The sequence below is a fragment of the Lepidochelys kempii genome, chromosome 2 (genome assembly GCF_965140265.1).
Source record: "Lepidochelys kempii isolate rLepKem1 chromosome 2, rLepKem1.hap2, whole genome shotgun sequence".
NCBI classification, from domain to species: domain Eukaryota; kingdom Metazoa; phylum Chordata; order Testudines; family Cheloniidae; genus Lepidochelys; species Lepidochelys kempii.
Genome location: NC_133257.1, coordinates 265,683,310 through 265,709,313, shown reverse-complemented (window position 1 = coordinate 265,709,313; position 26,004 = coordinate 265,683,310). Strand labels below are relative to the sequence as shown.

The 26,004-nt window shown below is 54.0% G+C and overlaps 2 protein-coding genes across 9 annotated transcripts in view; one reads left to right on the top strand and one right to left on the bottom strand.

The window, feature by feature from the left end:
* SETD2 (SET domain containing 2, histone lysine methyltransferase) overlaps positions 1-11,133 on the top strand; it is a 153,608-nt gene extending 142,475 nt beyond the window's left edge. For 4 of the 6 annotated variants that reach the window (XM_073334861.1, XM_073334859.1, XM_073334860.1 and 1 more), the window contains 4 exons: positions 7,165-7,236; positions 7,812-7,892; positions 9,263-9,364; positions 10,354-11,133. In XM_073334861.1, the coding sequence (XP_073190962.1) occupies positions 7,165-7,236; positions 7,812-7,892; positions 9,263-9,364; positions 10,354-10,515 (417 nt within the window). In that variant the 3' untranslated portion in view covers positions 10,516-11,133. The remainder of the gene's footprint in view (positions 1-7,164; positions 7,237-7,811; positions 7,893-9,262; positions 9,365-10,353) is intronic. The other 2 variants (XM_073334863.1, XM_073334862.1) reach the window with 1 other exon arrangement.
* A 10,546-nt stretch (positions 11,134-21,679) lies between these two features.
* The window catches only part of LOC140907880 (tumor necrosis factor receptor superfamily member 16-like), a 46,339-nt gene continuing 42,014 nt past the window's right edge, over positions 21,680-26,004 (bottom strand). For all 3 annotated transcript variants that reach the window (XM_073334857.1, XM_073334854.1, XM_073334856.1), the window contains one exon: positions 21,680-24,134. In XM_073334857.1, the coding sequence (XP_073190958.1) occupies positions 23,830-24,134 (305 nt within the window). In that variant the 3' untranslated portion in view covers positions 21,680-23,829. The remainder of the gene's footprint in view (positions 24,135-26,004) is intronic.

The following is a 26,004-nucleotide window of genomic DNA, read 5'->3' as shown; positions in this document are numbered from 1 at the left end:
TTTCAGTGGATTGAGAGGCCCTGGGTTAACTGCAGGATGTCTACAGTGCCCACAATGACTCCATAATTTCTGATAACCGCTAACTTTGAAACAAAGAAACCTCCCAAAAACCCACTAACCTGGTTATTGAACCTTCATGAGGTGAGCATGACCAGTCCAAATAACCATGTGCTCTTATTGCTGTACAGCTCTCACCCTTCCCTGCTCCATCCCTCACAACTGTTTGTTGTCCCTACTTGGTTGTGTCAAGCACCAGCAAACCTCGGAGCAAGGGCTGGGTTTTCTCCCTGCATTGTGAAAAGCCTAGCATACCTTTGGGTTCTGTAAAATAATAAATAGTTTCTCTCTTCCTGGTAGTGTAATGCACAGAATGATGCCACTTGTTTGAAAACATAATGCAGGAGAGTTGAATGCTATGTAAAGCGTGTTAAACCTGGGGAGTTTAGATGGAGTATTACATGCCATCTAATCCATTTTTTTTGGTCCTTTTTCTAAGATAGCTTTAGGTAGTGTCTCAGTGAATAGCCCCATTGATTATGAAAGGAGAGCCGTGGTGAGTCTTTGTATAAACATAACATCCCTTTAAAAACAAAACTTTAGAAACATTTATCATAAAATAATGCACCCCACAGGTCTGTGTAGTTGGCAGATTGTAAGCCAGTGCTGTCTAATAGCTTCAAGCATTGACATCTCTCCCTTCCACAAAAATATGGGGGGAAGTATTGGGGAAGTGGGGCAGACCCATCCTGTAAACAGTGAGAAGAGTTTTAAGCACCAGAAACGAAAGCAGCCATGGTGCTGAAGGTTAAGGGAAAGAAAGTTAGAATCATAATTTCATTTGTAATAGCACGTTAACATACATGAAATAAAATGAGAAAAAAACTTCCAATTTCCTCCTCCTATCCTCTAGCTAAACATACTTGAGCGCTAATAATGCTAACCACAGTAATCCATAGAGAACCTGAATTAGCCCTCTCTGAATTAACCAGTTGTGTTCAAGTAGCCAGGCTTGCAAATTTTAGCTTTTTCCATGGAAAATGTGAGCTTGTCTACATGGGATGTTTGTGTGCAGGAAACCTGGGTGTGAATATACAGTGCTTTAGCCTGTCACGCAGTTGTGGCAGTGTCCACATGGGATGCAATGCACTGAAAGTTTTGCAGCATACTTTGACGTACTACTGTTTTGAAATGGAAGTGCCTCAAAGCACACTATAGAGCTCGTCGTGCACTTTAGCAGTGTCCATGTGGGATGTTACGGCTAGTGCGCTGTAGGTTCACACACTGGCTTGCTGCACTCTAATGTCCCATGCAGACAAACCCTGTTTTGCGGGAGTGGGAGGACTTTCTCCCAGACCCCCTCTGCTCTGTTATTCATTGCTGCCTTTTCCCTCCAACACAGCAGAGCACTTCCAATGTTCCAATGCCACTGCAACAGAGGAGTTTGCATAGAATCAGAGTGTCCTGCATGGATTTTCTTAATAGCAGACTTGAACCTGGGATGCTTCACCAATGCAACAGCAATCGTAGGCTCCTCTTGCTATTGGAAAGTGATCCATTAGCAGGGAAACCAGGTTCACATTCCACTGAAAAATGTATGCCATAAGGGGCACATGGTTTCCTGGAGTTTTCTGATCCAGTCTTGGATTCCCTATGGATATTTCCACTACTGTCTCCTTGGTGTCCTGTAGCATGAAAGGCAATACTGAAAACTTGCCTCTGATTGCACAGCATGGGACTTCCAAACGGTTAACAGAATGAATATATATGTGTATGCTCCTGAGCACAAGACCCTTTGAAACAGGACAGTATTTCCCCTTGGAATCAGTGATGTTCATTATTGGTGTAATAGATCTGCCGTTTATTACAGGCGGAGTGCTAGCTATATCTAAAGTTCAGATTGGCTAACACTGTTAGAAGACGGTTGTTTATAACTTTGCCAGCCTTTAACTGTTTGGGCTGCAGTTTTCTGTGCTGGGTGGCTGCTTTAGGCTGAATTGTTTTTGAAAGTTTCACTTCTGAAAACTAGATAAGAGAAAACACATTGTTCTTCTCTGAGTGCTTGCTCATGTCCATTCCATGTTAGGTGTGTGTGCTTGCCATATGCACTGGTGCCCGAAGCTTTTCCCTCAGTGGTATCCATAGCGGACCGGCTCTGGTGCCCTCTGGAGTCATGCACGCATACGCTGGTATAAGGAGTGTGGCCAGCTCCTCCTCCATTCAGTTCCTTCTTATCTCCGGTAACAGTACTGGAATGTTCTCTTGCCTCGGCAAGCAAATCTACCAGTGGTTCTCTCTACTCTAAGTGTACATAGTTGTCAGATAGCTTTATTAGTTTTTTTAGAGTAGTTATACAGATAGGTTAGTTAGTCCCTTAAGGGTCTTAGTCCAGGGATGGGGCATGCCCTGGTCTCTGGGCTTCATACATTGTGAGCACTGCAAGAAACCTATGTCCAGCAGCAATCCCCACCAGAGCCGCTTAAAGTGTCTGGGGGAAACCCACGTCTGCGACAAGTGTCACATCTGTAAAAGCTTCAAGCCACGAACCAAGAAGGAGCGGGACATAAGGTTAAGAGCATTCCTCAGGGAGCCAGCCCATTCGGACTCGGTGCCAAGCACCAGCATCCATGCGAAGCATGCCATCAGCACCGACATCTGCCTGGCACCGATCTCCATCCCCGGTGCCTGCTAAGAAGCAGAGAAAGCACACCAGGAGAGGGTGCTCCCCGATGTCCTGTAAGGAAAAGGTGGTGTCACGATAGCAGTCTCCTGAACCCGCTGAGACCTGCCAGAGTTCTCTGCAACAGTCCCTGGAAGCGTGGCGCCATTTTCTGGACACTCAGTGCAGACCTCCAGAGGAGTGGCATAGGTCCCTGGAGCAACAGTGCTGGTCCCTGAGCCACGGTGTCAGTCTCCAGAACCACACCACCATTCTCCAGAATTGCAATGCTGGTCGCTGGACTCGTGACGCTGGTTCCCGGAGCCGTGACGACGATCTCCATGTTTCCCCCTCCTAGTCGCCAGAGCCCCAGCACCAATCCCCCAGCTCTAGGCGTCGATCACCAGATTACCATCGCTGATCCACCGAAATCCCAGGACCACTCCCCAAGTGATAAGCGCCGGGAGGGCCAGTATGGTAGGGAGATGGAGGCAGGAGTGGCACCGCCTGGGTCCCCAAGGGAGGCCCTTCCTCCTCAGGTTCAGAGGTCGAGGAGGTCACAGTGCCCTCGGGCCAGTGCTCCTGTTTGGCCTGGCCACAGAGCCAAGAGTTTTATCAAATGTGTGGCGGTGGTCGCAGCCTTCCTCAGACGCCGGGGGGTTCAGACCCATACTTTGACTACTGGCTTATCAAGGGTCACTCAAGGGAGCACGTTCAACACAGCATTACAGTTGTGCAAGCCACTTGCCAAGCGCTGGGGCTGTTGATAAATGAACAGAAATCAACTTTAGTCCTGCTGCAAAGGATAGAGTTCATCGGAGCTGTCTTCGACTCTACCCGAGCCAGGGCTTTCCTCCCAGAACTCTGATTCAGAGCAATGTCAGACCTGATTGCCCAAGTCACCAACCACCTGCTCGCTGCAGCCCGAGTCTGCCTCAGGCTGTTGGGACACATGGCAGCATGCGCCTACATAGTTCAGCATGCACGATTGCACCTCAGACCCCCTCCAGATGTGGCTGGTGTCGGTCTGTTCCCTAGCCAGGCATCACTTGGACAAGGTCCTCCCAATTCCGCCACATATACTCACCTCCCTGGAATGGTGGTCCAACCCATGTCACATGTCAGAGGGAGTGCCAGGGTCACTAGCCTTGGACGTGTCTGACCTGGCCTGGGGAGCCCACCTTGGCACACTAAAAACTCCAGGCCTGTGGTCCGAGGAGGACTTGTCACTACATATAAACATCAAGGAGCTCATGGCCATCGGTCTGGCTTGCGAAGTGTTCCTTCCCCAGCAGTCAGGATAAGTGGTGCAAGTATTGACCGGCAACGCGGCGTCCATGTTCTGTGTCAACAGACGGGGAGGAGCAAGGTCATCGGCCCTCTGTCAGGAAGCATTTTTCCTGTGGGATTTCTCTATCCAGCACTCTATCCATCTAGAAGCCCTGTGCTTCCCCGGTGTCCAGAACTCACTGGTGGATCACCTCAGCAGGTCCTTCTTCTCTCGCCACATGTGGTCCCTCCACTTGGAGGTCATCAGGATGATCTTCCAGAGGTGGGGAACTCCCCAAGTGGATCTATTCGCCACTAGGCAGAACAGAAAATGTCGCCAGTTCTGCTTTCTGCAAGGTCCTGAAAGCAGCTCACTATCCGATGCCTTTCTCTGTGATGGGCAGGTGCCCTGACGTAGGCCTTCCCACCAATCCCACTGATCAGCAAAGTCCTCTTGAAGATCAAGAGGGACAAGGTGAGAGTCATTGTAACCACCCTGGCATTGCCTTGCCAGCATTGGTTCGGCATGCTCATGTACTTAGCGGTGACACTCCCATGGACGCTTCCCGACCTTGCAGGACTTGGGACGGTTACTGCACCCGAACCTCACCTCCATGCACCTTACTGCATGGATGCTGTGTGGCTGAGTCTTGAGGAACAAGCCTGCTTGAGTCAGGTTCAGCAGGTTCTTTTAGAAAGCAGAAAGCCGAAAGCCCTCCGCCAGAGCTACGTACCTGGCAAAGTGGAAGTGCTTCTCCTGCTGGGCGTTGGAGTGGAACCTTTCTCCAGTTCAGTCATCTTTACAGTCTATCCTGGATTAGCTGCTTCACTTGAAGCACCAGCGCCTTGCCCTCTCGATCAAGGTGCACCTGGCAGCCCTGTTGGCCTTTCATCCAAGGTAAATCAGTCTTCTCGCATGCAATGACTATCAGGTTCCTGAAGGACCTTGAGAGACTTTTCCTGCAGGTCTGGGATCCAGTTCCCCAATGGGATCTCAACCTGCTCCTCACCAGCCTCACTGACCTTCCCCTTGAGCCTTTAGCCTCCTGCTGTATTTTACATCTGTCATGGAAGGTTGTTTTCCTTGCAACTGTCACCTCGGCAAGGCGAGCCTCCGAGATTAAGGCTCTAACGTCAGAACCCCCATATACGGTGTTCTACAAGGACAAGGTCCAGCCGCATCGCCATCCAGCCTTCCTGCCAAAGGTGGTATCACAGTTCCATGTCCATCAGGATATCTTCCTTCCGAAGCCACATGCTTCCAGCGAGGAGAGGCATCTACACACACTAGATGTCAGGCATGCCCTGGCTTTCTTCCTTGAGTGAACCAAGCCCTTCCGCAGGTCTACTCAACTTTTCATTGCAACGGCTGACAGAATGAAGGGTCTCCCAGTGTCTTCTCAGGGGATTTCCTCCTGGATCACCACCTGCATCCATACCTACTACAAGCTGGCACAGGCTGTGCCTCCACCAAGCTCATTCCACAAGGGCTCAAGTATAGTCGGCAGCTTTCCTGGCACATGTCCCTATCCAGGACATCTGCAGAGCCGCGACGTGGTCATCAGTCGGCACCTTCGCAGCCCACTATGCCATCACCCAGCAGACCAGAGATGACGCTGGCTTTGGCAGAGCTGCGTGCAATCGACACGTCCGTGAACTCCTGCCTGCCTCCGATTCCTTGAGAGTCACAAGACATGGAATAAACACGAGCAAGCACTCGAAGAAGAAAAAACAGTTACTTACCTCTCGTAACTAACTGTTCTACGAGATCTTGCTCATGTCCATTCCATGACCTGTCCACCCCTGCCCCTCTGTCAGAGTTCTGGCAAGAAGGAACTGAAGGGGCGCACCTTATACTGGCACATAGGCGGTGCGCCACTCCAGAAGGTGCCACGGCTGGTCCCTACAGACACTACTGGGGGGAAAACTTCTGGCGCATGCAGTATGCACACACCTGACATGGAATGGACGTGAGCAACACATCTCGAAGAACAACAGTTACGAAAGGGTGGTAGCCATTTTTTCCCCCCCAGGTTTAAAAAATTCTGACAGTCATTTGGTTGAGAAGCTCCATTCCTTCCAGCAGGAATTTGCAATGTGAAAAGCTTTCCAAATTTGGCCTCTGAAGTTATGAGCCTTTGAAAAAATCTTGGTTTACATGTGCTCTGCAGAGATTTCAGTCTGGCAGCTAATGGGGTCTGCACTGAGCATGCTTTATGAAACATAGCGTGTACCCTCACCACAGAGCAACGGAGCATGCTCTAGTCCAGGCCTGCGGGACTTGTGAAGCCGGACTTGCTCTGGCAGCTGTGGCACTGGGCACCAGAACTGAAAGCCCAGTGCTTGTGCTCCTGTTGCTGGCGCTCAGGCAGCATGGAAGAGGAGGAGGAAACATCCTGACTCAAATGCAGAGAGGGAATAGAAGCAGGGGATTGCAGAAGCCAGAGGGTGAGGGGAAAGGGTTGGAAGGTGGATAGGAGCAGAGGCAGAGAGACTGTGGGGGTGAAAGGTAGGCTGGAGACAAATGGCTGTGAAACTGAGTGGCAAAGTGTCTCTCTCATCCCCCTGCCTGACCCGCACAGAAGTTAATCACCTGCTACTGCTACCAGTTACTCTGTTAGCTCAAATGGTAGAGAACTATGCTGCGGATCCAATGGTCTGAACCTTGCTGATGACTTGAGTTGCGGGTCATTATGGTTCCACGCGATAAACTGAAAAAACAGAAATTTTGTTTTGTTTTTTAATTAGGAAATTACAAGATCATTAAAAACACTGAAATTGCAAAGTCAAGCCCCCAAAAGTTAGGAAATGCCAGAATTAAGGAAAAAATAGTATGTGATCATGTGATTAGACCGTACCGTAATATATACATGCATGGGGGCCAGATTAAGGTGGTCTGTGCCATGTTGATTCAGTTCCCTTGTGCATATACATTATGGTACCATCTTTAATTCCATGATCACGTACTATCTGTTCCTTAATTCTGCCATATACAAACCTTCAAGTGCTTGACTCTACAGCCTTAACATTCTCTTCACTTTTGGATGGTGATTATTTATATAGCACCCTGGAGAAGAGAGAAAATCCGTTTCCTGGCCTGAGGAGCTCATATGCTGAGTTAGAGCACATAAGATGAGGACATGGAGGAGGGGAAGCTGGGGAAATAAATGGGTAGGAGGAAATGAGTGATTTGCAAAGATCATCCCTTTTATTACGATTTTGTGCTTTCTTGTTTTCAGTGTGGTCAGGCACGAGCGGGAGAACAACTAGCTCTGGAGCCGAGAATAGCGATGGAAAGTGAGCCAGCAGCAGTGAGTCTTGAGATGTCTGGAGAAGAGTAGGATGTTTAATGGCAGTGAATTGCAAGTGGGTGGAAGAAAAGAGCCTGAGGGCTTGTCTACATAGCGGACTTATACCAGCATAGCCATACTGGAGTAAATAATGTGCTATAGCTATGCCAGTCAATTTCCCTGTGTAGACAAGCCCTCTGAGAGGAGTGGCCAGGGCTTAGGGTGCACTGTGGAGGAGTAGAATGCAAGGAGTGCTGAGATGCAGGCTGATACAGAGCCTTGCAGATAAGCACAAGGAGTCTTAATGCAGAAACAGATCAGGCTTCTAACTCACAAAAGACATTCGGGCCCAGTCATGTGCTCCAGTAATGATGGACTTCTGCGGTACGTGATAACCCTCCCTTGTCATCGGAATTCTTACTCCTCAAAATTACTTGGAAGAGAGGCTGCTGGGCCAACCCCACATTCTTGTAATATCAGTGGTGGGAATGGGGAAATGTCTCTCGTGTTGCAGCAGCGTGGGGCCATCTTGGTTTGGTTTGTATTTTGTGTTTATAAGTCAGAAAGTGACAGTTTGACTTTTTTCTCCCCCGCAGTCTTCCAAAAAACCCAAAACAGCAGAAGCCGACACTTCGAGTGAGCTGGCTAAGAAGAGCAAAGAAGTGTTCAGGAAAGAGGTAAGGGTTTTGAGATAGGCTTTCTAAAGCAGGGGGCTGGAGGGCAGCAGAATGTCCTGTCCTTTGCAGAAGAGGTTAGTCCGAGTCTTTACTTGGGCTCATAATTCAATAATCCCATAGACCAGCTACTATTCAGTCTTGGAGTCTTAAGAATCCCCTGAGGGAAATGCTGGCCCAACTGAAGTCAATGACGAAGCTCACAATGACTTACATGGGATAGGATTTCACCACCATGTCTCTCTCAGGAAGGGAGGGTCACTTTATAGCAACTCAGTGGAATTCATCCTTCAGGGCAGGCAGAGTGAAGGACCCAGGACTGTAAAACACTCCCTACTTAGGGTTCTTCTTAGGGCATAAGGGTGGATCGGGACTTGCTGCAGCTGAGCAAGAGCAGAGGAGCTGTTTCCCATGCACTGTGGTAAGGTAGGCCACGCTCTGGAAGTGACTGCGTCCTGATCGGATGAGACTCTGTCTGCAGGCTGAATACCTGTCGATAACCCTGAGTTACCATATTAAAGGGAAAACCCAATTCCCATCCTGCAGGACAGGTGGGATGTAAAGGCTCTGGGACTGTAGATACTCATAACCCTGAAGGCTGCACACAGAAGGCCTATCCTGAGCACCTTACTCAGGCTGAACTCTTATGGAAGTAAAGGGAACTTTGCCTGGGGAAGCAGTTCAGGGTTGGGTCCATGGTTACGTTTTTCCCACCATTTTTGTTTTTCTGTGTAATAAAATGAGGTGGTCACTTTTCAAAAGCTAGCTCGCTGTTTTAGCTGGAATCTTGTGTGTGCTTATAGTGCATGGAGCATGTGTGTTGAGAGAGGAATTAGCTATAAGAAGAAAGTATAGGTGGCCCTCGGGAAATCGTGTAACAATTACTCAGCAAGAGAGTGTGTAACCCACTGGTGTGGGTGTGTTATAGGTCCCCCTCTGTGCCCGTTTGCAGAGGATATGAGTTGTTACAGAGCTTGTAGCTCTTTACCTCAAGCTATAGGCTTTTAGCTGTGAAGGTCCCCAGTCAATCCACCCAGTCTGACAGCCAAAGATGGCAACTGCCACAAATCTACAACTTGATTGAATACACTGCAGCTTGGTCTTTTCTTAGTCGCTGCTGGTGTGAGTGGGAGGTGGGATCCGTCCCTTAGACTCCACTAAGAAGGTTTAATTGTTTTACACTAGCTTGTAGCTCTATTGATGGTTGCCTTTAAATTCACTATTGTGAAAGCCCAAATGTCGTGTGGGAGGAGGTTTGGAGGGATGGGTTTTACCCCTTCTGGCAAATGTTCCTGGGCCCAGAACTGTCAGTAGCTAATCAGCAATGGCATGAGGCGCTCCTGTTTACTAGTGTGTCTCTTCCCCATCTCCAGATGTCTCAGTTCATCGTGCAGTGCCTGAACCCCTACCGCAAACCTGACTGCAAAGTAGGGAGGATAACCACAACGGAAGACTTCAAACACTTGGCACGCAAGGTACCCTGGCTTTATTGCAGCATCTGTGCACGCGTGGGTTAAAACAAATGCAGGAATCGTTTTCCACTCAGTAACCCCAAAGAAGCTGTAGTTCCTGGTGCTGTGCTTGGAAGGCCCACCATGTTGGGAGAGCTAATGCAGAGGAGATGGGTGTGGTTTTCAAACAACCCTTGGGGCTTAACCCCTCTGCACCCTCTGGGCCTTCTCTGCTCCTAGGGGGCTGGATCACAAATCCCTAGCTTCACCCACACCTGCCCCCAGTCCATAGGCATGCAACAAGCGAGCATGCTGGTGGAAAGGCATGCTGGGGGCACTTCCTTGCAGTGACTTCCTGTATTGCCAAAGGACCGTGAAGCACTGTGGGCAGCATACCACAACTGAAGATAGGAGGAGAATTGTGGTGCATCTAGTTTCCGACCCTGTCTGACAGTGGCCAGCAGTGCCAGCTGCTTCAGAGGAAGGAGAAAAGGCTGTTTTGGTCAGTTGTCGGACAACTTTCCTGTAGGGGAAGTTTCTTCCTAGCTCCCCTCAGTGGCTCAGTTGGCGCTGGGGCAGCGAGGGAGTTTTGTTCTGTCTAATGTAATGTAATTGTAGATGTTCTCCCTACCCATATTCATATATAATCCTTTTGGAATCCCACTATGCTATTGGACGCACATATCTAGTTGCAATGAGTTCCACGGGTGAATTATTCATTGTGTGAGAGGGGATTTCTTTCTATCTTAAATTTTTGCAGCCTCTCAGTTTCACTGGATTTTCCCTTGTTCTTTTATGATGAGGGAGGGTAGATAGGAGCAATATTTCTGGAGTGCCAGCTCAATCCAGTAATCCATTAGCTAGCAGAATAGCTTGTCCAAAAATCCCTGTTTCCACCCATAAGAAAGTCCCCCTTTCCATTCCAGCCATCCACACACGTATGAAATCCTTCCAGGTACCTTCCAGCGTCCTGGATCAATGAATAACCTTTGCATTTCTTGCTTCCTTTCCAGCTGACTCATGGTGTGATGAACAAGGAGCTGAAATACTGCAAGAACCCGGAGGATCTGGAGTGCAACGAGAATGTGAAGCACAAAACTAAGGAGTACATTAAGAAATACATGCAGAAGTTTGGGGCGGTTTATAAGCCCAAAGAGGACACGGACTTAGAATAACCACCTCTAACCTTTGGAAGGAGAGATCCATCCTTTTTGGACCTGCTGAGAAGGAATCCTCCCCGCTAACCTCAGAGGCTGTTGGCTTGGACGGGACTCTCAATTCTGACCCGACCCTGCCTATTCTTTGACAGAAATATCCGTTTCTGTATGAAATGAAGCAGTTGCCCACTGTTTGGGAGTGAGGAGGGCGACACAGAGCGGCGGAGTGGAGACAGCTCCTTCCATCCTCTTCCTCTTTGCAGGCAAACCCGGGTCTCAAATCTGGCGGTGCTGTTAGGCGCACTGACCCATGCGCACATCTTGTGTCCCCGAGATCTGTATTATATTTTAACGTATATGTGAATATATTGATAATTTTTTTTGCTTTTAGCCCAACACGTGCTGATATCACGGGAACACTTTGTAAGGATAGTTTTGTTTTTTTTGTTCTCCTGCAAGGTTAATCTGTTATCATGTAAATATTCAGGAACAGGCTGCCTCTGGGTTTCTGGCAGGCCTTGTGCTATGTTGATAAGATTGATTTTACTGCTTAAATCATTTTACTTTATCCAATTTTTACTGAACTTTTTATGTAAAAAAAATTTAAAAAAAATAAAATGAAATGAAATGAAAGAATATATTTGGCCTGCAAGTCACTTGTGAGCCAAGCAAGGGGAATGGTAAAAGCTCTCTGTCCTTCTGAACGTAACTAGACAGCGGTGTGACTGATCTGAGAGCAGCCCGTTGCGTTCAGAGACCGCTACAGGGACTTCAGTTTTTCTCGGTAACTGGAGTCTCCTTCATGTCCAAGAGAGGACAAAATTATTACTGTAGAGCGCTCCCAACTGAGATCCCACCCCACTGTGCTAGGCTCTGTCGAGTGACAGGCAGTCCCCACTCCAAAGAGCTTACAGTGGAAATAGACATAAAGAATGGGAGGGCCACAAGGGCACAGGGCACTGCTCTGCCTTGCGGCAGGTCAGTGTGGAGCCAGGAACAGAACCCAGCTTTCCTGATTCCTAGTCGGGTGCCTTGTTCACCAGATCACACTGGCACAGCAGCAGAGTTGGGAGAAGAAGGCGAGTTTTTTCATGATCATCATGGCGAAGGGGAGTGGATTTTGTGCTTGGGCCAGTCTTTTTTCGTGACTGTTGTGTGGCAAGGAGCTTCACACTTCCCACTGACTACAAAGGGACTTCTCTGCTGGCACAGGTATCTGCCGGTGCAGGAGAGCCCGCAAGACGGCCCTGCGGCTTTTAAATGACTGGCAATACTTGCCCTGAAATGGCCTTACACTTTCTCCGCCAGCATATTTCAGTGGCAGTGTGGAAAACCCCCGAGAGCCAACTTGCTTCTTTATAAGCAAGGCTGAAAGAGGATATAGATTTCATACCAATTGATAACTTAGTGCTTCTCATCCAAGGATCCCAAAGTGTTTACAAAGAAAACAGGGGCTCATAGTCTGTTTTGCACATGGGGAAACTGAGGCACGGAGTAACTGACTTTCCGCAGTCTCGTGGTGACTTGGTGGCAGAACCAGGAATTAAAACCCAGACCTCCTGAGATCCTGGCCAGTGCCTCCTCCCTCAGACCACACTGCCTCTCCCGACCTTGTTGTCCTTAGACAGCCACCTATTCGTTGCCTTGGAGTGGAGTCATGGACCTTGCGCGGACTGCAGCATTGAGCCAAGTAGCCTCATTTTCATATTCTATATTTCCCACTGACTTTTGGGGGGGGTGAGGGTGGGTGGACTGCCACAATGTAGCGAGTGAGGGACCGACCCCGTGACCCAAAACGACTACTGCACATCTGTCCTTACACACCAGGGGAAGGGGAGAGGCTGGATACAAGCAGAGATTCCAAAGCCCATACACTGCCCCCTCAGTAGTGCCCATGAGCCTGGAATACTGCACTCCGGCCTGGGCTCCTGATTGCTAGACAGGTGCTGACAAAACAGAGGGAGTTTAGTCAAAGGCAAGGAATAGGATCAGAATGCCAAGGGGTGGATTTCTGAGGGACAGCAGCATGTGCAGATAACTGTGTAAGTTGTGACCACAACAATGGCAAGGCTGTTGAGGCCAAGGAGGGAGCAGGATTCGTTTGAGGAGGCAGGAGTGGATGGGATGGGATGATTTGGGTTCTGTATCAGGGAGAACGATTTACCAGTGAGCTGTATGAGGCTGGAATCACCACCCATGGGGAGGAGTAGAAAGCTACTGCTCGGGAATGTTTGACACTAGAAAACACCCCATAGGAAGAATTCTGCGTTTACAGAGAGCTGGGTTGAATACACTACTGGCTCTTTTCCTCTGGAACCTCAGATTCTTGCTGTCCTCATTCCAAACTCAAATTTGCCTTGGTCTCAACTCTGATCTCAACTGATTTGTATTCGTGGTAGCATGCAAAGGCTGTGATCAGGGCCCCATTGTGCTGGGGATGAGACACAGTGAGACTGTCCCTGCCCCAAAACAGAATGGGAAAGGAAGTGACTCGGCAACACAGCAGGTCAGAAGCGAAGCCAGGTCTCCTGACTCCCAGTCCAGTGCCTGATCCACCACACCATGCCATCTCCCCTGTGAATGAACTTGATGTTATAGACCAGTCTTCCCCTTAACCAATGTAAGCAGCTATCAGAGAGTTTAGTGGGTCTTACTCATTATCTTGCAGGAAGGGGATCAGTCCCTTTGCTTCATTTCATTGGAAGAGAGTAACAAATGCCCCATTAGTTCAAGGCCGTCCCATCTTCCAGGTCCCTTGCTCTGGCTGAGTGGCATCACCAGACGGTTTCTATAAATTCCAAACAGGATCAACAAAAGGACGTCTTAGCTTCACTTGCTTGTGTTGCGCCTGGAGGTGGGAGCCCCTTTGCTGCCAACCTGCTGGGCTGAGCTATAAAAGGAAATCTCTGTTAACCATCCCACATAGCCAGTTCCATGCCGGTGAGTCGGTGTTTTGCCTTAAGACAAGCAGAGATCATCACTGTGACTGCAATTCCAATCGGTGCAGGAATTCACCTCTGTGGATTAAAAGAGAATCTGACTTCATACATCTTTCAGATGACCTGACCTGGCAAAGCACATGCTTTACTTTTAGTACAGGCTTATGTGCTTTGCTGAATCAGGGCCTAAGTATCCTTAAATGCTTTACATTGGATCCGGTCCAGCACAGGCACTGCAATGGTTTGAGGCAAATACTGTTCCCTTTGCTCAGTATTCGAGCTCTCCCTTGGCATCAGATATGAGAACCTGCTTCCTGGAGTGTGGAAATATACAGCGGTCCAGCAGGAAAATAAAGCTAAAACAAAGGAAAAAGCAGCCATGTAACATGGGTGGTCTTTGGCCCTTCTTGGTGTATGTGTCATGGATTCTGCGTGAAAATTGAAATACTGTTAAACCCTTGAGGTCTGTATCCTGTGGCAGGGTGTCCCACAGGCTAATTGTGTGTTGGGTTAAAAATTATTTCATTGGATCAGTTTTAAACTTGCCTGCCTTTTAATTCCACAGATCTTTGTCTATCTTGTATTATAAGAGAGGGTACATGGAAGTTCCCAATCGATCTCCTCTGTCCCATTCGTTATTCTGCGTACCTTCCCCCTGCCCCGTTGCTAAATTAAACCGCCTCAGTTTTCTTTTCATATGGAAGTTCTTAATCTCTCACCCGTGCCCCCAGCACTGCCGCCTGTCCCATTGTGTCACTGGATTCTCGATCTTGGGGGAAGGTCAGGATGGTGGAGAACGACGATGATCCTTGCAGATGACTTTAGTAAAGCTTACTATCTCTCATGACCTTCTCCTAAACAAACTAGGGAAATGCAACCGAGATGGAATTACTACAAGGTGGTGCATAACTGGTTGGAAAATCATTCCCAGAGAGTAGTTAGTTATCAGTGGTTCACGGTCATGCTCATAGACTATCAGAGTTGGAAGGCACCTCAGGAGATCATCTCGTCCAACCCCCTGCTCAAAGCAGGCATAATCCCCAATTTTTTTTGCCCCAGATTCCTAAATGGCCCCCTCAACCCATGCTGGAAGGACATAACGAGTGGGGTCCTGCAGGGATCAGTTCTGGGTCCGGTTCTGTTCAATATCTTCATCAATAATTTAGATAATGGCATAGAGAGTACACTTACAAAGTTTGTGGACAATACCAAGCTGGAAGGGGCTGCAAGTGCTTTGGAGGATAGGATTAAAATTCAAGACAAACTGGAGAAATGGTCTGAAGTAAATAGGATGAAATTCAATAAGGACAAATGCAAAGTACTCCATTTAGGAAGGAACAATCAGTTGCACACATACAAATTGGGAAATGACTGCCTAGGAAGGAGAACTGCTGAAAGGGATCTGGGGGTAATAGCGGATCACAAGCTAAATATGAGTCAACAGTGTAACGCTGTTGCAAAAAAAAAAAAAAAAACCCAAACATCATTCCTGGATATATTAGCAGGAGTGTTGTAAGCAAGACACGAGAAGTAATTCTCCCGCTCTACTCCACACTGATTAGGCCTCAACTGGAGTATTGTGTCCAGTTCTGGGCATCACATTTCAGGAAGGATGTGGACAAATTGGAGGAAGTCCAGAGAAGAGCAACAAAAATGACTCAAAGTCTAGAAAACATCATCTGTGAGGGAAGACTGAAAAAATTGGGTTTGTTTAGTATGGAAAAGAGACAGCTGAGATGGGACATAATGGTTTTCAAGTACATAAAAGGTTGTTACAAGGAGGAGGGAGAAGAATTGTTCTCCTTAACCTCTGAGGAGAGGATAAGAAGCAATGGGCTTAAATTGCAGCCAGGGCGGTTTAGGTTGGACATTAGGAAAAACTTCCTAACTGTCAGGGTGGTTAAGCACTGGAATAAATTGCCCAGGGGGGTTGTAGAGTCTCAGTCATTGGAGACTTTTAAGAGCAGGTTGGACAAACACCTCTCCAGGATGGTCTAATACTTAGTCCTGCCTTGAGTGCAGGAGACTGGACTAGATGACCACTCGAGGTCCCTTCCAGTCCTACAATTCTATGCAGTGAGCGGCCCGGAAGGTGAAGCGTTGTCCCCTGAGCTCCTCAAGGACAGCACAGTGTGACTGGTGACTTAGCTCCCAACTATCAGGGCGACCGGGCCTGGGATCTTCAAGCAGGTGTTCAAACCATCAAACAAGGTGGTTGGAAGGAGAACGCCGTTGGATCGAATGACACAGCTGTGACCACAAGGTGGCAGTGCTGAGTCCACTGCGGGGGACTCTGCTCCATGGCTCCTGGGACAGCCTGAGCGGCTCACGGGCTCTGGCCGGCCACGGGACAAATCCAGTCTGCGCAGCAGCAGGGCGCGGTTTGCTACCGCACCGTGCAGGCCCCGCCTCCCGGGGAGGGTTGATTCTTCGTCCCTTGGTTGGGCCTGCTGGTTCGTGGCTCCTCGGGCAGTGGGGACGGGCTCAGACCCACCCAACTCCCGTCACAAATGGCCCAGTTGATGGGAGCCGCGTCTGGGCTGAGCCGGGCAGCAATAGGCAACCCAGTGGTGCGATGCGCCGTAGCCCGTTCCCATCTCTCGAGTCACCTGGATCTCCCGGGCTGTGCGGACGGCGGCCCAGCCGCCCCTCCGAGTGGAGTCCATCCCTCACTGCTGCCACTCCCTCAGCAACGGCTCCGCGCCCCAGAGGAGCCAGGGCCATGAGCACGGAAGCGGAGCTCAGGGGAAGGAGAGGGGCTGGCAAACGGCCACCCTGGCCCCAGCGCAGAGCGGGCCAGGCTCAGTCTGCTGTCCGGGAAGCAGCGGGGAGGAGATTCAGGGACACGCAGGGTAGAAAGGGGCAGGAAGCCTGATTCGGAGGCACTTTGTGGGTTGAAGGCTATGGGCGGGGGGCAGTGGTTCCCACCACTCAAACATATTGCCTCCCTCTCCACCCTGTAGCCTTCCCTGTCCAGCCACCGACTTCCTAACCCCATCGATGTGCCCTTCAGGCCCAGTCACCCCCAGCCTCTGTCCTCAGGGACATTCCCTCCAAGCCCCACCAGGGCCATGCACCCCCCACACCTAGTCCTAGCACCAGCCCCTGCTCCTGTCAACCCATCCCTCCCCCCCCAGGAATCTGGTCCCTCCCCCAAAGCAATTCTCCTGTAATTCAGAAACAGGCCCCAGCATAAAATACTCTGGCATTCCTGGACTCTTGAAAGGGATTCCTGCACGGCAGATGGGAGCCTTAATCCTCAGTGACGGACAGAGCGGGCCCATCAGATTAACTCGGAAATGTGAGACTTTGCAGGCAGAGCGCGATTCCCCCCACGCCCCTGGCCACCAGCCGCACCATCCCAGGGTACCAAGCTACAGCCTGTCACCCCTCGGCCGCACGGCAGCAGATGGCATGGCCTGGAGCGTTAGTTTCCCCATGCAACTTCTCTGTTTACACTCTACGTCCCAGGCCTGGAACAGATGGGGATCACAAACGAGACAAGCAATCGCCTCGCTCAGGAACCTCAGCCCAAATACCAGTGCCCGGTTCCCGGGAAGCAGCTCTGCCCCTGTTACAGAGATGGAGGCAGAGAACAAACTCCCTGCTGCTTGCAAGGGCTCCCTGCCAAACCACCCATCACAAAACCACCAACAGACCATTTCCTCGGCGGCTGCACAGTGGGAGGGCCCGTGTAACAGCGCCACCTAGTGACGACTCCTCCCCAGGCCCTGTGCTTGTTCCAAAGAGCGCAGATAGCAAGAGAGGCCGAGTCGACTCGCGGCGATTGTTCCAACCCAGCACAAGTCTCCTCTCAAATCCTGTTGGGCCTGGTGACGCTTAGCTACTGCTCACGCTGCAGAGACCCACAGGCCTAGTGACCTGAGCGCAGGCCCTGGAGCCAGAAGGCCTGAGTTGTACCCCCCCACCCCCCCCGATGACAATGGACTCTGTGACCCCCCAGCGGGTTGCTGTCCAAGCTGGGAGCGGAGCTCAACGCTTCCTGACTTCTGCTCTGGCTGGGACTGGCCGGGAGGGGTTGCCATTTGGATGGGCTCCCCGGGAGTCTGCAGCCGCGCTACAGCGTCACTTCCGCTGCCAAGAGCATCGCTGACCCGCCAGTCGTGTCCCGCAGCTGACCCGGGTCTGGTGCCCCTTCCCGCTCACAGCCGGGTGCAGTTGAGCCACGCGCCTGCATGCCCCGGCTAACAGGCCTTGGTGTGGGCTGGCCCCAGCTAGTGCCGTTCCTCTGAGCGCGGCTGCAGGACTGAGGCCGAGCGGCTTCGCTCTGTGATGGCCGGGCCTGGGGCAGACGCTCGGTCGCTCCTCCTCCGAAGCCTGGCGCCTTCAACTCCCGCCAGCCCGTGAACACGGCGGGTGCCTGGCCCCTTCCAGGAGGGGGGGCCCAGAGCGAAAGGGCCGGAGGCTCGGGCCTCTGTGAAGGGAGATTCTCTTGGCTCACAGCCACCTTGGCGCTCAGCAAAGAGGCGGGAGGGGAGCGGGGATCCAGGTGGAGCCCCTCAGGGCTTCCTGCGCTTCAACGGCGCCGTGAAGCTGCTGACGGCCGCGGGAGAGCAGCCATGGCCCTGTGCAGCTCAGTTATCGCTGCAGCACGCAGGCCGACTCCCGCCCTTCGTGGGGGCCGGCTGGATAATGCCGCAAGCCTCCCCCACGTCGTCCACTGCCACACCGGCCAGGCACCCAGCTCACTTGGCATCAGACTGTCAGCAGAGCAGAGACAGCCCCTGGCCCTGTGAGCTGGGCAGAGCTCCCGGCTGGTGGGGGCAGAGCGTCCAGCCACGGCTGGGTTTGATCGGGCAGGCATCCGCGCCAGTCCCCTGTTCATTCCCGCCCTGCCCCATCGTCTGTAGACAAAGGGGGCCTGCTTCCCAGCCCCTTGAAGTCGCTGGGAAGACTCTCACTGGGTTTGGATCACACCCCAGCAGCATATTTCCCCAGCCAGCCTCTTTGCGGGGCTGGTGGAATCAAGCTGTTCCCAGCCTTAAGCATCAGGCCTGTCTGCACCTTCTCAGCTGTGGGCGGTTGCCAGATGCCTCTGCTGCCTTTGTAAGCAACACGATCCTGCCTAGAGGTGTAATGTAACCCCGTGTGCCATGGGGCCTCCCCTCCACTGTAACCTCCTGGAGCATTAAACAACTGCTGTGTCCCCCCGCCCGACCCTGCGGTGGCTGCATTGCTGTTGTAGGGAGCTGCTAAATAGCTGCCATGTCACACCCCAGAGGTGGCTGCATAACAGTGCTAGGTGAGAGGTCCCTGTGTGTTTTGTTAAGCGTGTAACGCAGTTCCAGGGGCTCTGGAAATCTCTGTTCCTCTTGGCCGCAACAGCGGCCCTGGCTGACTTTCAAGGGAAGAGACTCTCCCGGTCCTGCCCCGCCCCCACCCCTTGCCATTCCTTCTGGGATCCAGTTTCCCAGCCTGGCTTCCATGAGCACCAGCTGCTCAGCGTCGTCCCGTGGATCGGCCAGCCCCAGGCAGCAGACACGTTCGCAGCGCGAGCTCACAGGCCCGTGCGGGGCATGCAGAGCGGCCGGCCAGGCCTGGCTCTGCGGGCTGGGCGCCTGCATGCTCCAGCGAGAGCCTGTGCCCTGGCAGAAAGGCAGGGAGGGCGGGTTAGGGGCAGGGTAGCCCAGTGGGTAGAGAAATGCACTGTGCCTTGGGAGACCTGCTTCTAGCCCCAGGCCTAGCACCAGAGGCTGAGCTGCTGCGCCTCCCGGGCAAGGCCCCATCTCTGGCCCATTTCCCCTCTCCAGCTTTTCTCTAGTGGGACTGTGAGTGTCTCAGGGCAGGGCTGGGCTCTGCCTAGGTTCAGGACAGCGCCTAGCACATCCAGGCCCGCCGTGCTATTGGAACCCACCCCATAGCGCAGGGGGGTGCAGTAGGCTCCACCCAGCGGGGCACGAGCCCTGCGTGTTTTCTGGACGGGGGAGCCGTGAATGCTCCTGGGGAAGGGTCCTTGGGTGAAGACCTGCCCCTGTGCCAGCCTATACTGCGCCTCCAGTTCCACAGCTGGGCTCTTCGCAAGCCCCCCAACGCACGGCCCCCGTGTGGGCACAGGGGCTTCTTCACTGGGGCCGCTGTACCCAGGGGTCAGGGCACAGGAGAAGCAGTTGTTGCCCAGCCTCTGGGGCCTGGGGAATTAGCCCCGTTACCATCCCCTGCTGCCTTCACGTTCCACGGCCCCATATGGGACCTGCCCTGAGAGCTTTCCCCGAGGTGCAGGGCCACTGGGACAGGAACTGGGGCCGGGTCTGTCATGGGGAAGCCACATGGACCGTTGGAGCTGCTGCATCCCTCAGCGACGCTTTTCCCCAGCTAGCCCGGGGCACGAAACCCCTGCCGGAGCCACCACCAGCTGCCGAACGAGGATGGGCTGGCCAGCTGCTTGAGTGGGGAAGCTTCCCCAGGGGGATCCTAGACAGGGCACCCCCTTAAAGTGTGGGTAACAATCCTGCACCCCCCCAACCCCCCACTGCCCTTGGTGTTTGGGTCAGCACCAGGGTTTGGATCCAGGCCCTTCACCTCACCAGGTGAGCTGACGGACTGACTCCATCAGCCAGCTGTAGTAGCAGGCTGTTATTCTCTAGGAACAGGTGCTATTGGACATTACTAGGCTCCTGGGGCAATTTGAGGCAGAAGCTAGTGACCAACAGTGGAAGGTGGCCGGGGATGATCCTAGGGCACATGCCAGGACATCCTCACTCAGTCCAAGCAGGGCCTTGGTTTTACGGCTCATCTGTAATAAGCAACATGCCCCTTGCGGCACCCTCCTGGTCAGTGACTCAGGTAAGGTGGCTCCGGGGGCCACTGCTGAGCTCTTACCCTGTGGAAGCTGGAGCCGCGGTGAGCTGATTAGGCCAGCGCAGTCCTTGGTCCCGTGACCATGAGGGCGGAACCCCATCCCCCCAGGGTACCCCGCCAGCGACGGGGGCTTCCAGTCCTGCTCTGTCAGCCCAGCCCGCAGCAGCAGCTGGACCCGGGAACGCTGGCAGCCTCGCCAGGCAGGAGGAAGGGCAAATAGGGATGGGGACCTGGGCAGCGGCCCTGTCTGCTTCCATCAGCATGGTACCTGTGCCAGGGGACGGCGGGCCTGGGAGCACCCTCAGCTCAGCTGCCTGCCTGCACCCAGGGACACCCCTAGCAGGGATGGCAACCTGCAGCCGGGGGAGGGGCCCCTGGCCCCAACCACACCCGGGGGAGGCCCCTGGCACCTGCCCTGCACCCAGAGGAGGCCCTGCTTGGCCCCACCTAGTGGTTGTTTATTGTGTGCCCAAGCTCAAGGGGACGTCACAGGCAAATCTAAAGCCTAGCTCCCGGGTGGTGGGGGTGGCCAGTGTGCAAGGCCCCCAGCAGGGTGTGGCGGGGCTGAGCCTGGCCCACCAGCTGCTGCCTTTGGGGCCCGAGTCCACGGCATCCTGGCCGTGTTCCCAGCATCAGGAGGGAGGCTGGCATGTGGCAGGGCTGTGTGTTGGGGGAGCTGCCGATGGGGCGCGGGCAGCCAGGGCTTGCTGCTCCCATTCAGGCTCACAAGTGGCCCCCGGTTGGCTCCCCGCTGCACAGCTGGGATGGAAGCGGCTGCAGGGACCGGGGAAGCAGTGTCATCTGGCTGCCTGGGGGAGGCGCTGTGGGCAGTGGGGTGCTGGCACATGGGCAGCAGTTACCATTAGAGCCCAGTGCAACCAGGCCAGGGCACCAGTCTGCTCCTGCAGCACCAGGACCATGCCAGCAAACCCGAGCATCTTGTCCCCCTGCCAGCTGCCACCTAGAAAGTTGGGGGGGGGGGCAGCCTTTACAAAAGCTAAATGCTGGGTTTGTGTGTACATGCAACGCCTCCTCAGCAAGGGCCATGTGGGTCTCCGGCTCAGCCACACCTCCAGGCCACGTGCCATCCCATAGCGCAAAAGTGTTCCCATAGGAGGAGCCTGTCACTGGTTGGACTCACCCGGGGGGGGGGGGGGCGCTTTCATGCTCAAGCTTCAGGTCTTAAACCAACTGCACCTATGCAGGGTCAGGAGGAAAAGTTCCCTGGGGACAGGTTATTCCATAACTGCCTCCTCCAGGGCTTCAGACACCTTTTCCTGAAGCATCTGGTGCTGGCCTAGCTGGGCCACTGGTCTGATCCTGGCTGGTGACTGGGCTCCTTGCTCTTGACGTCATGCCTCGTGTTTCATTGGCTCGGCATGCTGGCTGCGCCTACTCACCCACTCCCCTGCCCAGGAGCCCACCTCCCAAAGGCCACAGCTCCACCGACGCGCGTTTAATGCAATTGGTTTGTAACACGTGAGCATTACACCCATGTCCTCCGACACGGCAGAGTCATACACAATGAGAGGCCGAACAATACAACACTAGAGCAGGCAGAGAAGTCAAGTACAGCAAAAACCGTCCTAAAACGAAGAAGAAGAAAAGGAGGAGGAGCCCGTAGCTTACAGGCTAAAGCTGATGTGCGTTCCCGTGCTACTTAGCCATTCCCGAAGGTCCCATTAGACCAGCCCTGCTGCAGCTGATCACCTGTGGGGCGGGCGCCCCACGAGACCACACCCTCCCTGCCCCAATTCTCCAAAGTACGCAGCAGAGCAATAACACAGGGCAAGGTCTGCCGTTACCTTGACCCGGAAGAGCCCATTGCACGCCCAGCAGGGATCGTAGCAGGGCTCTCACGAGGGATTGACCTGAGGACCTGCTGCACCCAACAGAGGGGCAGCTACTTCTTGGGGTACAGCAGTCTGGCCCCAACAGCCTATTACAGTCACTAGCAGGAGCCAGGCTCGCACCGACTCAGCCAGCCTCTGGCCACGAGCTGAGCCCAGGAAATTAAGGCTAAGGAGGTCCAGCCGGTGGGGGACTTGGCGAGCTTTTGGGGCCATGGTTGCTCTGGCAGGCTGGTTCCATTCACCGGCGAGGTGCCGCTCTGCAGCCTGCTCTCCCGCGGCGGTTCAGCACCGCTGGGCTCACGCGGAAACACTTTGCCAAGCGTTGCAGACCTGGGGTGGGGGGAGGGGGGGGTTGGTTTCATTCCTCCAGTGCAGGGGCAGGGAGAAGGTCTTATTGTAGGGGAACCATTTGTGGAGCCAGGGCTGACCACAGGCCTCCATCAGCGATGGGAGCTCTGCCCCCAGCTGCCCCATGGCAGCCGGGACCTGGGGCAGCGTGCCAAGCAGCTCAGCAGAGGGCAGTCACAGAGCACAGTTCGGGACACAGGCAGGCAGGTGGTGACCCGCCAGGGGCAGGCTGGCATGGCCACCCCAACAGGCATTCGGTGGGGCAGGGGACACGGCATGATCTTTGCACCTTGGGGCAAAGGCCTAACTATAATGGCCTGTGCCTAGTGCCAGGCTCAGCCAGCACTTCCCAGCATCGGGGTCCTGAATCCCATGGCAGGGGGATCACCGGCAGTGCTGTCGGGGGGCCGCAGGGTCAAAGGAGCAGCCGGCTGGTTCTCCCTCCCCCGTTCCCTCTCTGGTTTCTGGCTGAAGGGAGGTTGCTGGGTCACTTGGAAGTCCCCATATGCCACTGGGCCCAAGGGCAAAGGGCTGAACCCCTAAAAGGGCTACAGGCAATGTCCATGAGGCCCCACCCCAAGGGCAGCACCCTAAAGGATTCTGGGAACCGTCCTTTGCGAGCAAGCCCTAGGCATGGGGAGGGTGAATGGCTTGGCCCTGGCAGGTCAGGGTCCACAGGCTCCCTGTATGGCTGAGGGCTCTTCCAGATGGCGCACAGGGAAGGGGAAAGCCCATGGTTAATCCCCAGGGGTTACAATGGCCACGTGACGGAAGGAAACCACATGACAAGGCGGGAGCTGCACCAGGCCAGACGGGACAGAGTCAAAGGGGCAGAGAACCCATCCCCAGAAACTCCCCTCCCTCTCCAGCAACGCCAGCCTCTCTCCCTGCCAGGCTGTGAGGCATCACCCACCCGCTCGCCTCAGGGGCCAGCTCTCTCCCAAGCCCATGGTCAAGCGGGGAGAGGACCCAGAGCCTTTGGCCCCAGAATCCCAGGTCCCGTCCATTGGTGCTAAAGAGGCTGCCCTAATATTAAGGCATAGCTCCCCTGCTGCCACAGCATGTGGTAGCCGCAGGCCTGATGGCCACCGACAGGGGACAGCGTGTGGTACCCGCAGGTCCGGTCGCCGCCAGTAGGGGACGCTGGGCTCACGTGCCAGTCACATCATGGTGCGCCACCTGGTCCCTCCACAGGCCGCTGCTCCATGGCTTTTTTTGTTTGTTTCGTTGCTTTTTTTTTTTTTTTTTAAAGTTCCCTTATAATTAACAAAATTTGTTCCCCTCCCCCCTTTTCTTTTTTGTTGCCATTTAAAATTCCTGGCGAGTCCCGTTCTCGCGTGGGGGTGCGTCCCCCTGCTGGCTTGCCCCTGCCATTACACCACTGAGCTGGCCTCAGTGGGGCCGGTCAAGTTCTCCACCACGTCCGGCCGCTCGATGCCGGCCAGGGCTGCGCACAGGGCCTCCAGCGTGGCCCCCTCCTTGGCGGACCAGTCGGAGAGAAGGGTGTGGGCAGGGGCTTCGCCCCGGCCGAAGGTGTCGATGGCCTCTTCCTCGTAGCCCAGCTGGCTGGCCAGGCAGCGCCAGTCTTTGCCGTGGCTGGAGCTCTCCAGCAGCTGCTCCACCGCCTCCTGCTTGGGGGGTGGCAGGGCGCTGTACAGCCGGGGCTCAGCCTTGTGCGCTGCAAAGGGACAGGCAGAGAGAGAGTCAGGGCCGGGACGTGCGAGGGAGCCGGCGTTAGCCCTGCATCCTTACACAAGCGCTACCTGAAGAGAAGCCACCGCCCTCCTGTTCCAGGCACCGCCCCGGCAGGTCCCAGCACACGATGCCCCGGGGTTGTGTCTGATGCTCTAAGCTGAGCAGTGCTCGGCTACGAGACCGCCCGGTGCTGGAGGAAGCGGTCCTGGGGATTCGGTGCGTACCCCTCCCGCTTTGAGTCGTCACCCTGGATGCCAAAGGGGGCCACGTCTCGTGGCTGAATCACCAAAGACAGCCTGTCCCACGTTCGGCATTAAAGCCGCCTTTCCCGGAGTGCTTCCCGGGGCTGGTCACAGAATGGCTGTTCGCAGTGCACTGGTGGCATAGGTCAAGTGCGCGTCGCCAATAATCACCCTGGAGTTTCGGGGGGGCGGGGGGGTACAGTGTTCTCCACTCCCTGGCCCAAGCTGCTGGCCAGCATTTCCGGGGGCTGTTTAACAATCCCCCCAGCTTTGTATTATGCCTGGTAACGAATGGAAAGTGCTCAACGGTGAAACCTGGACTGTTTTACGGGTGGGGTTTTGCATCCTTTTGCTCCAACGGGATCGGGTTCCATTTAGGGACCAAAACAAGGGGCTGGGTTTTCAAAAGCACACATGGCCACTGTAGGGTTGCCAACTTTCTAATCACACAAACCCAAACACCCTTGCCCTGCCTCCTGCCCCGCCACTTCCCTGAGAAACCACCCCTGCTCACTCCATCCCCCGCTCCCTCCAGCGCTCACTTTCACTGGGCTGGGGCAGGAAGTTGGGGTGCGGGAGGAGGCGAGGGCTCCAGCTGGGGGTGCAGGCTCTGGGGTGGAGCCGGGGATGAGGGGTTTGGAGTGCAGGAGGGGGCTCCAGGCTGGGGCCAAGGGGGTTGGAGTGCAGGAGGGGGCTCAGGGCTGGGGATTGGGGTGGAGGAGGGGGTTCAGGGTGTGGGACGGGGCTCAGGGCTGGAGCAGGAGTGCAGGGGGGAGGTTCGGAGTGTGGGCTCCAAGAGGGAGTTTGGGTGTGGGACCGGGCTCAGGGCTGGCGCAGGGGGTTGGGGTGTGGGAGAGGGGGAAGGCTGTGGGCTCTGGCTAGCCAGCGCGCGTGGCTCCTAGTGACCGGCATGTTCGGCTCCTAGGCTCAGGGGCAGCCAGGTGTCTCTGAGCGCTGCCCCTGCCTGCAGTCACCGCCTCCACCGCTCCCATTGGTCACATTCCCTGCCAATGGGAGCTGTGGAGTCAGCGCTTGGGGCAGGGGCAGTGCGTGGATATCCCCTGACTGCCCCTGCACCTAGGAGCCGGACATGCCATCCGCTTCTGGGAGCCACGCGGCACCAGGGCAGGTAGGGAGCCTGCCTTAGCCCCGCAGCACCACTGACCGGACTTTTAACGACCTATTAAAATCTCCCAGATTGCCTTCAATAGCCACCGGGAGATATGGAGGCCGATTCTGGTAGACTCCTGGCCAATCCAGGAGGGTTGGCAACCTTAGGCCACTGGGTCCAACTGTGTGGAGGGCAGCGGGAAACATGTATTAAAATGAACCAACACACAGAGGCAGGCATTTAAGGTTTAATTGCTTAGAGACTTTAGCCGCAAGCCCTGGGCGTTCTGATGGGAAAGTGGACACTGACCCTTTCCAGTGGGGGAAAGCTTCCATTTCTAGCTCTCGAGAGATGCAGGATGACAGCCCTTAAACCTGTCATTGGTCCAGGCTTGATATCGCCCAGCCTAGGCCTCCTTCAGAGGTCGTTTAGGATGGGGCGGGATCCCACAATTTGGGGGAAAGCAGGAAACATTTCTCAGGTGAGCTGCTCGCTGTTGA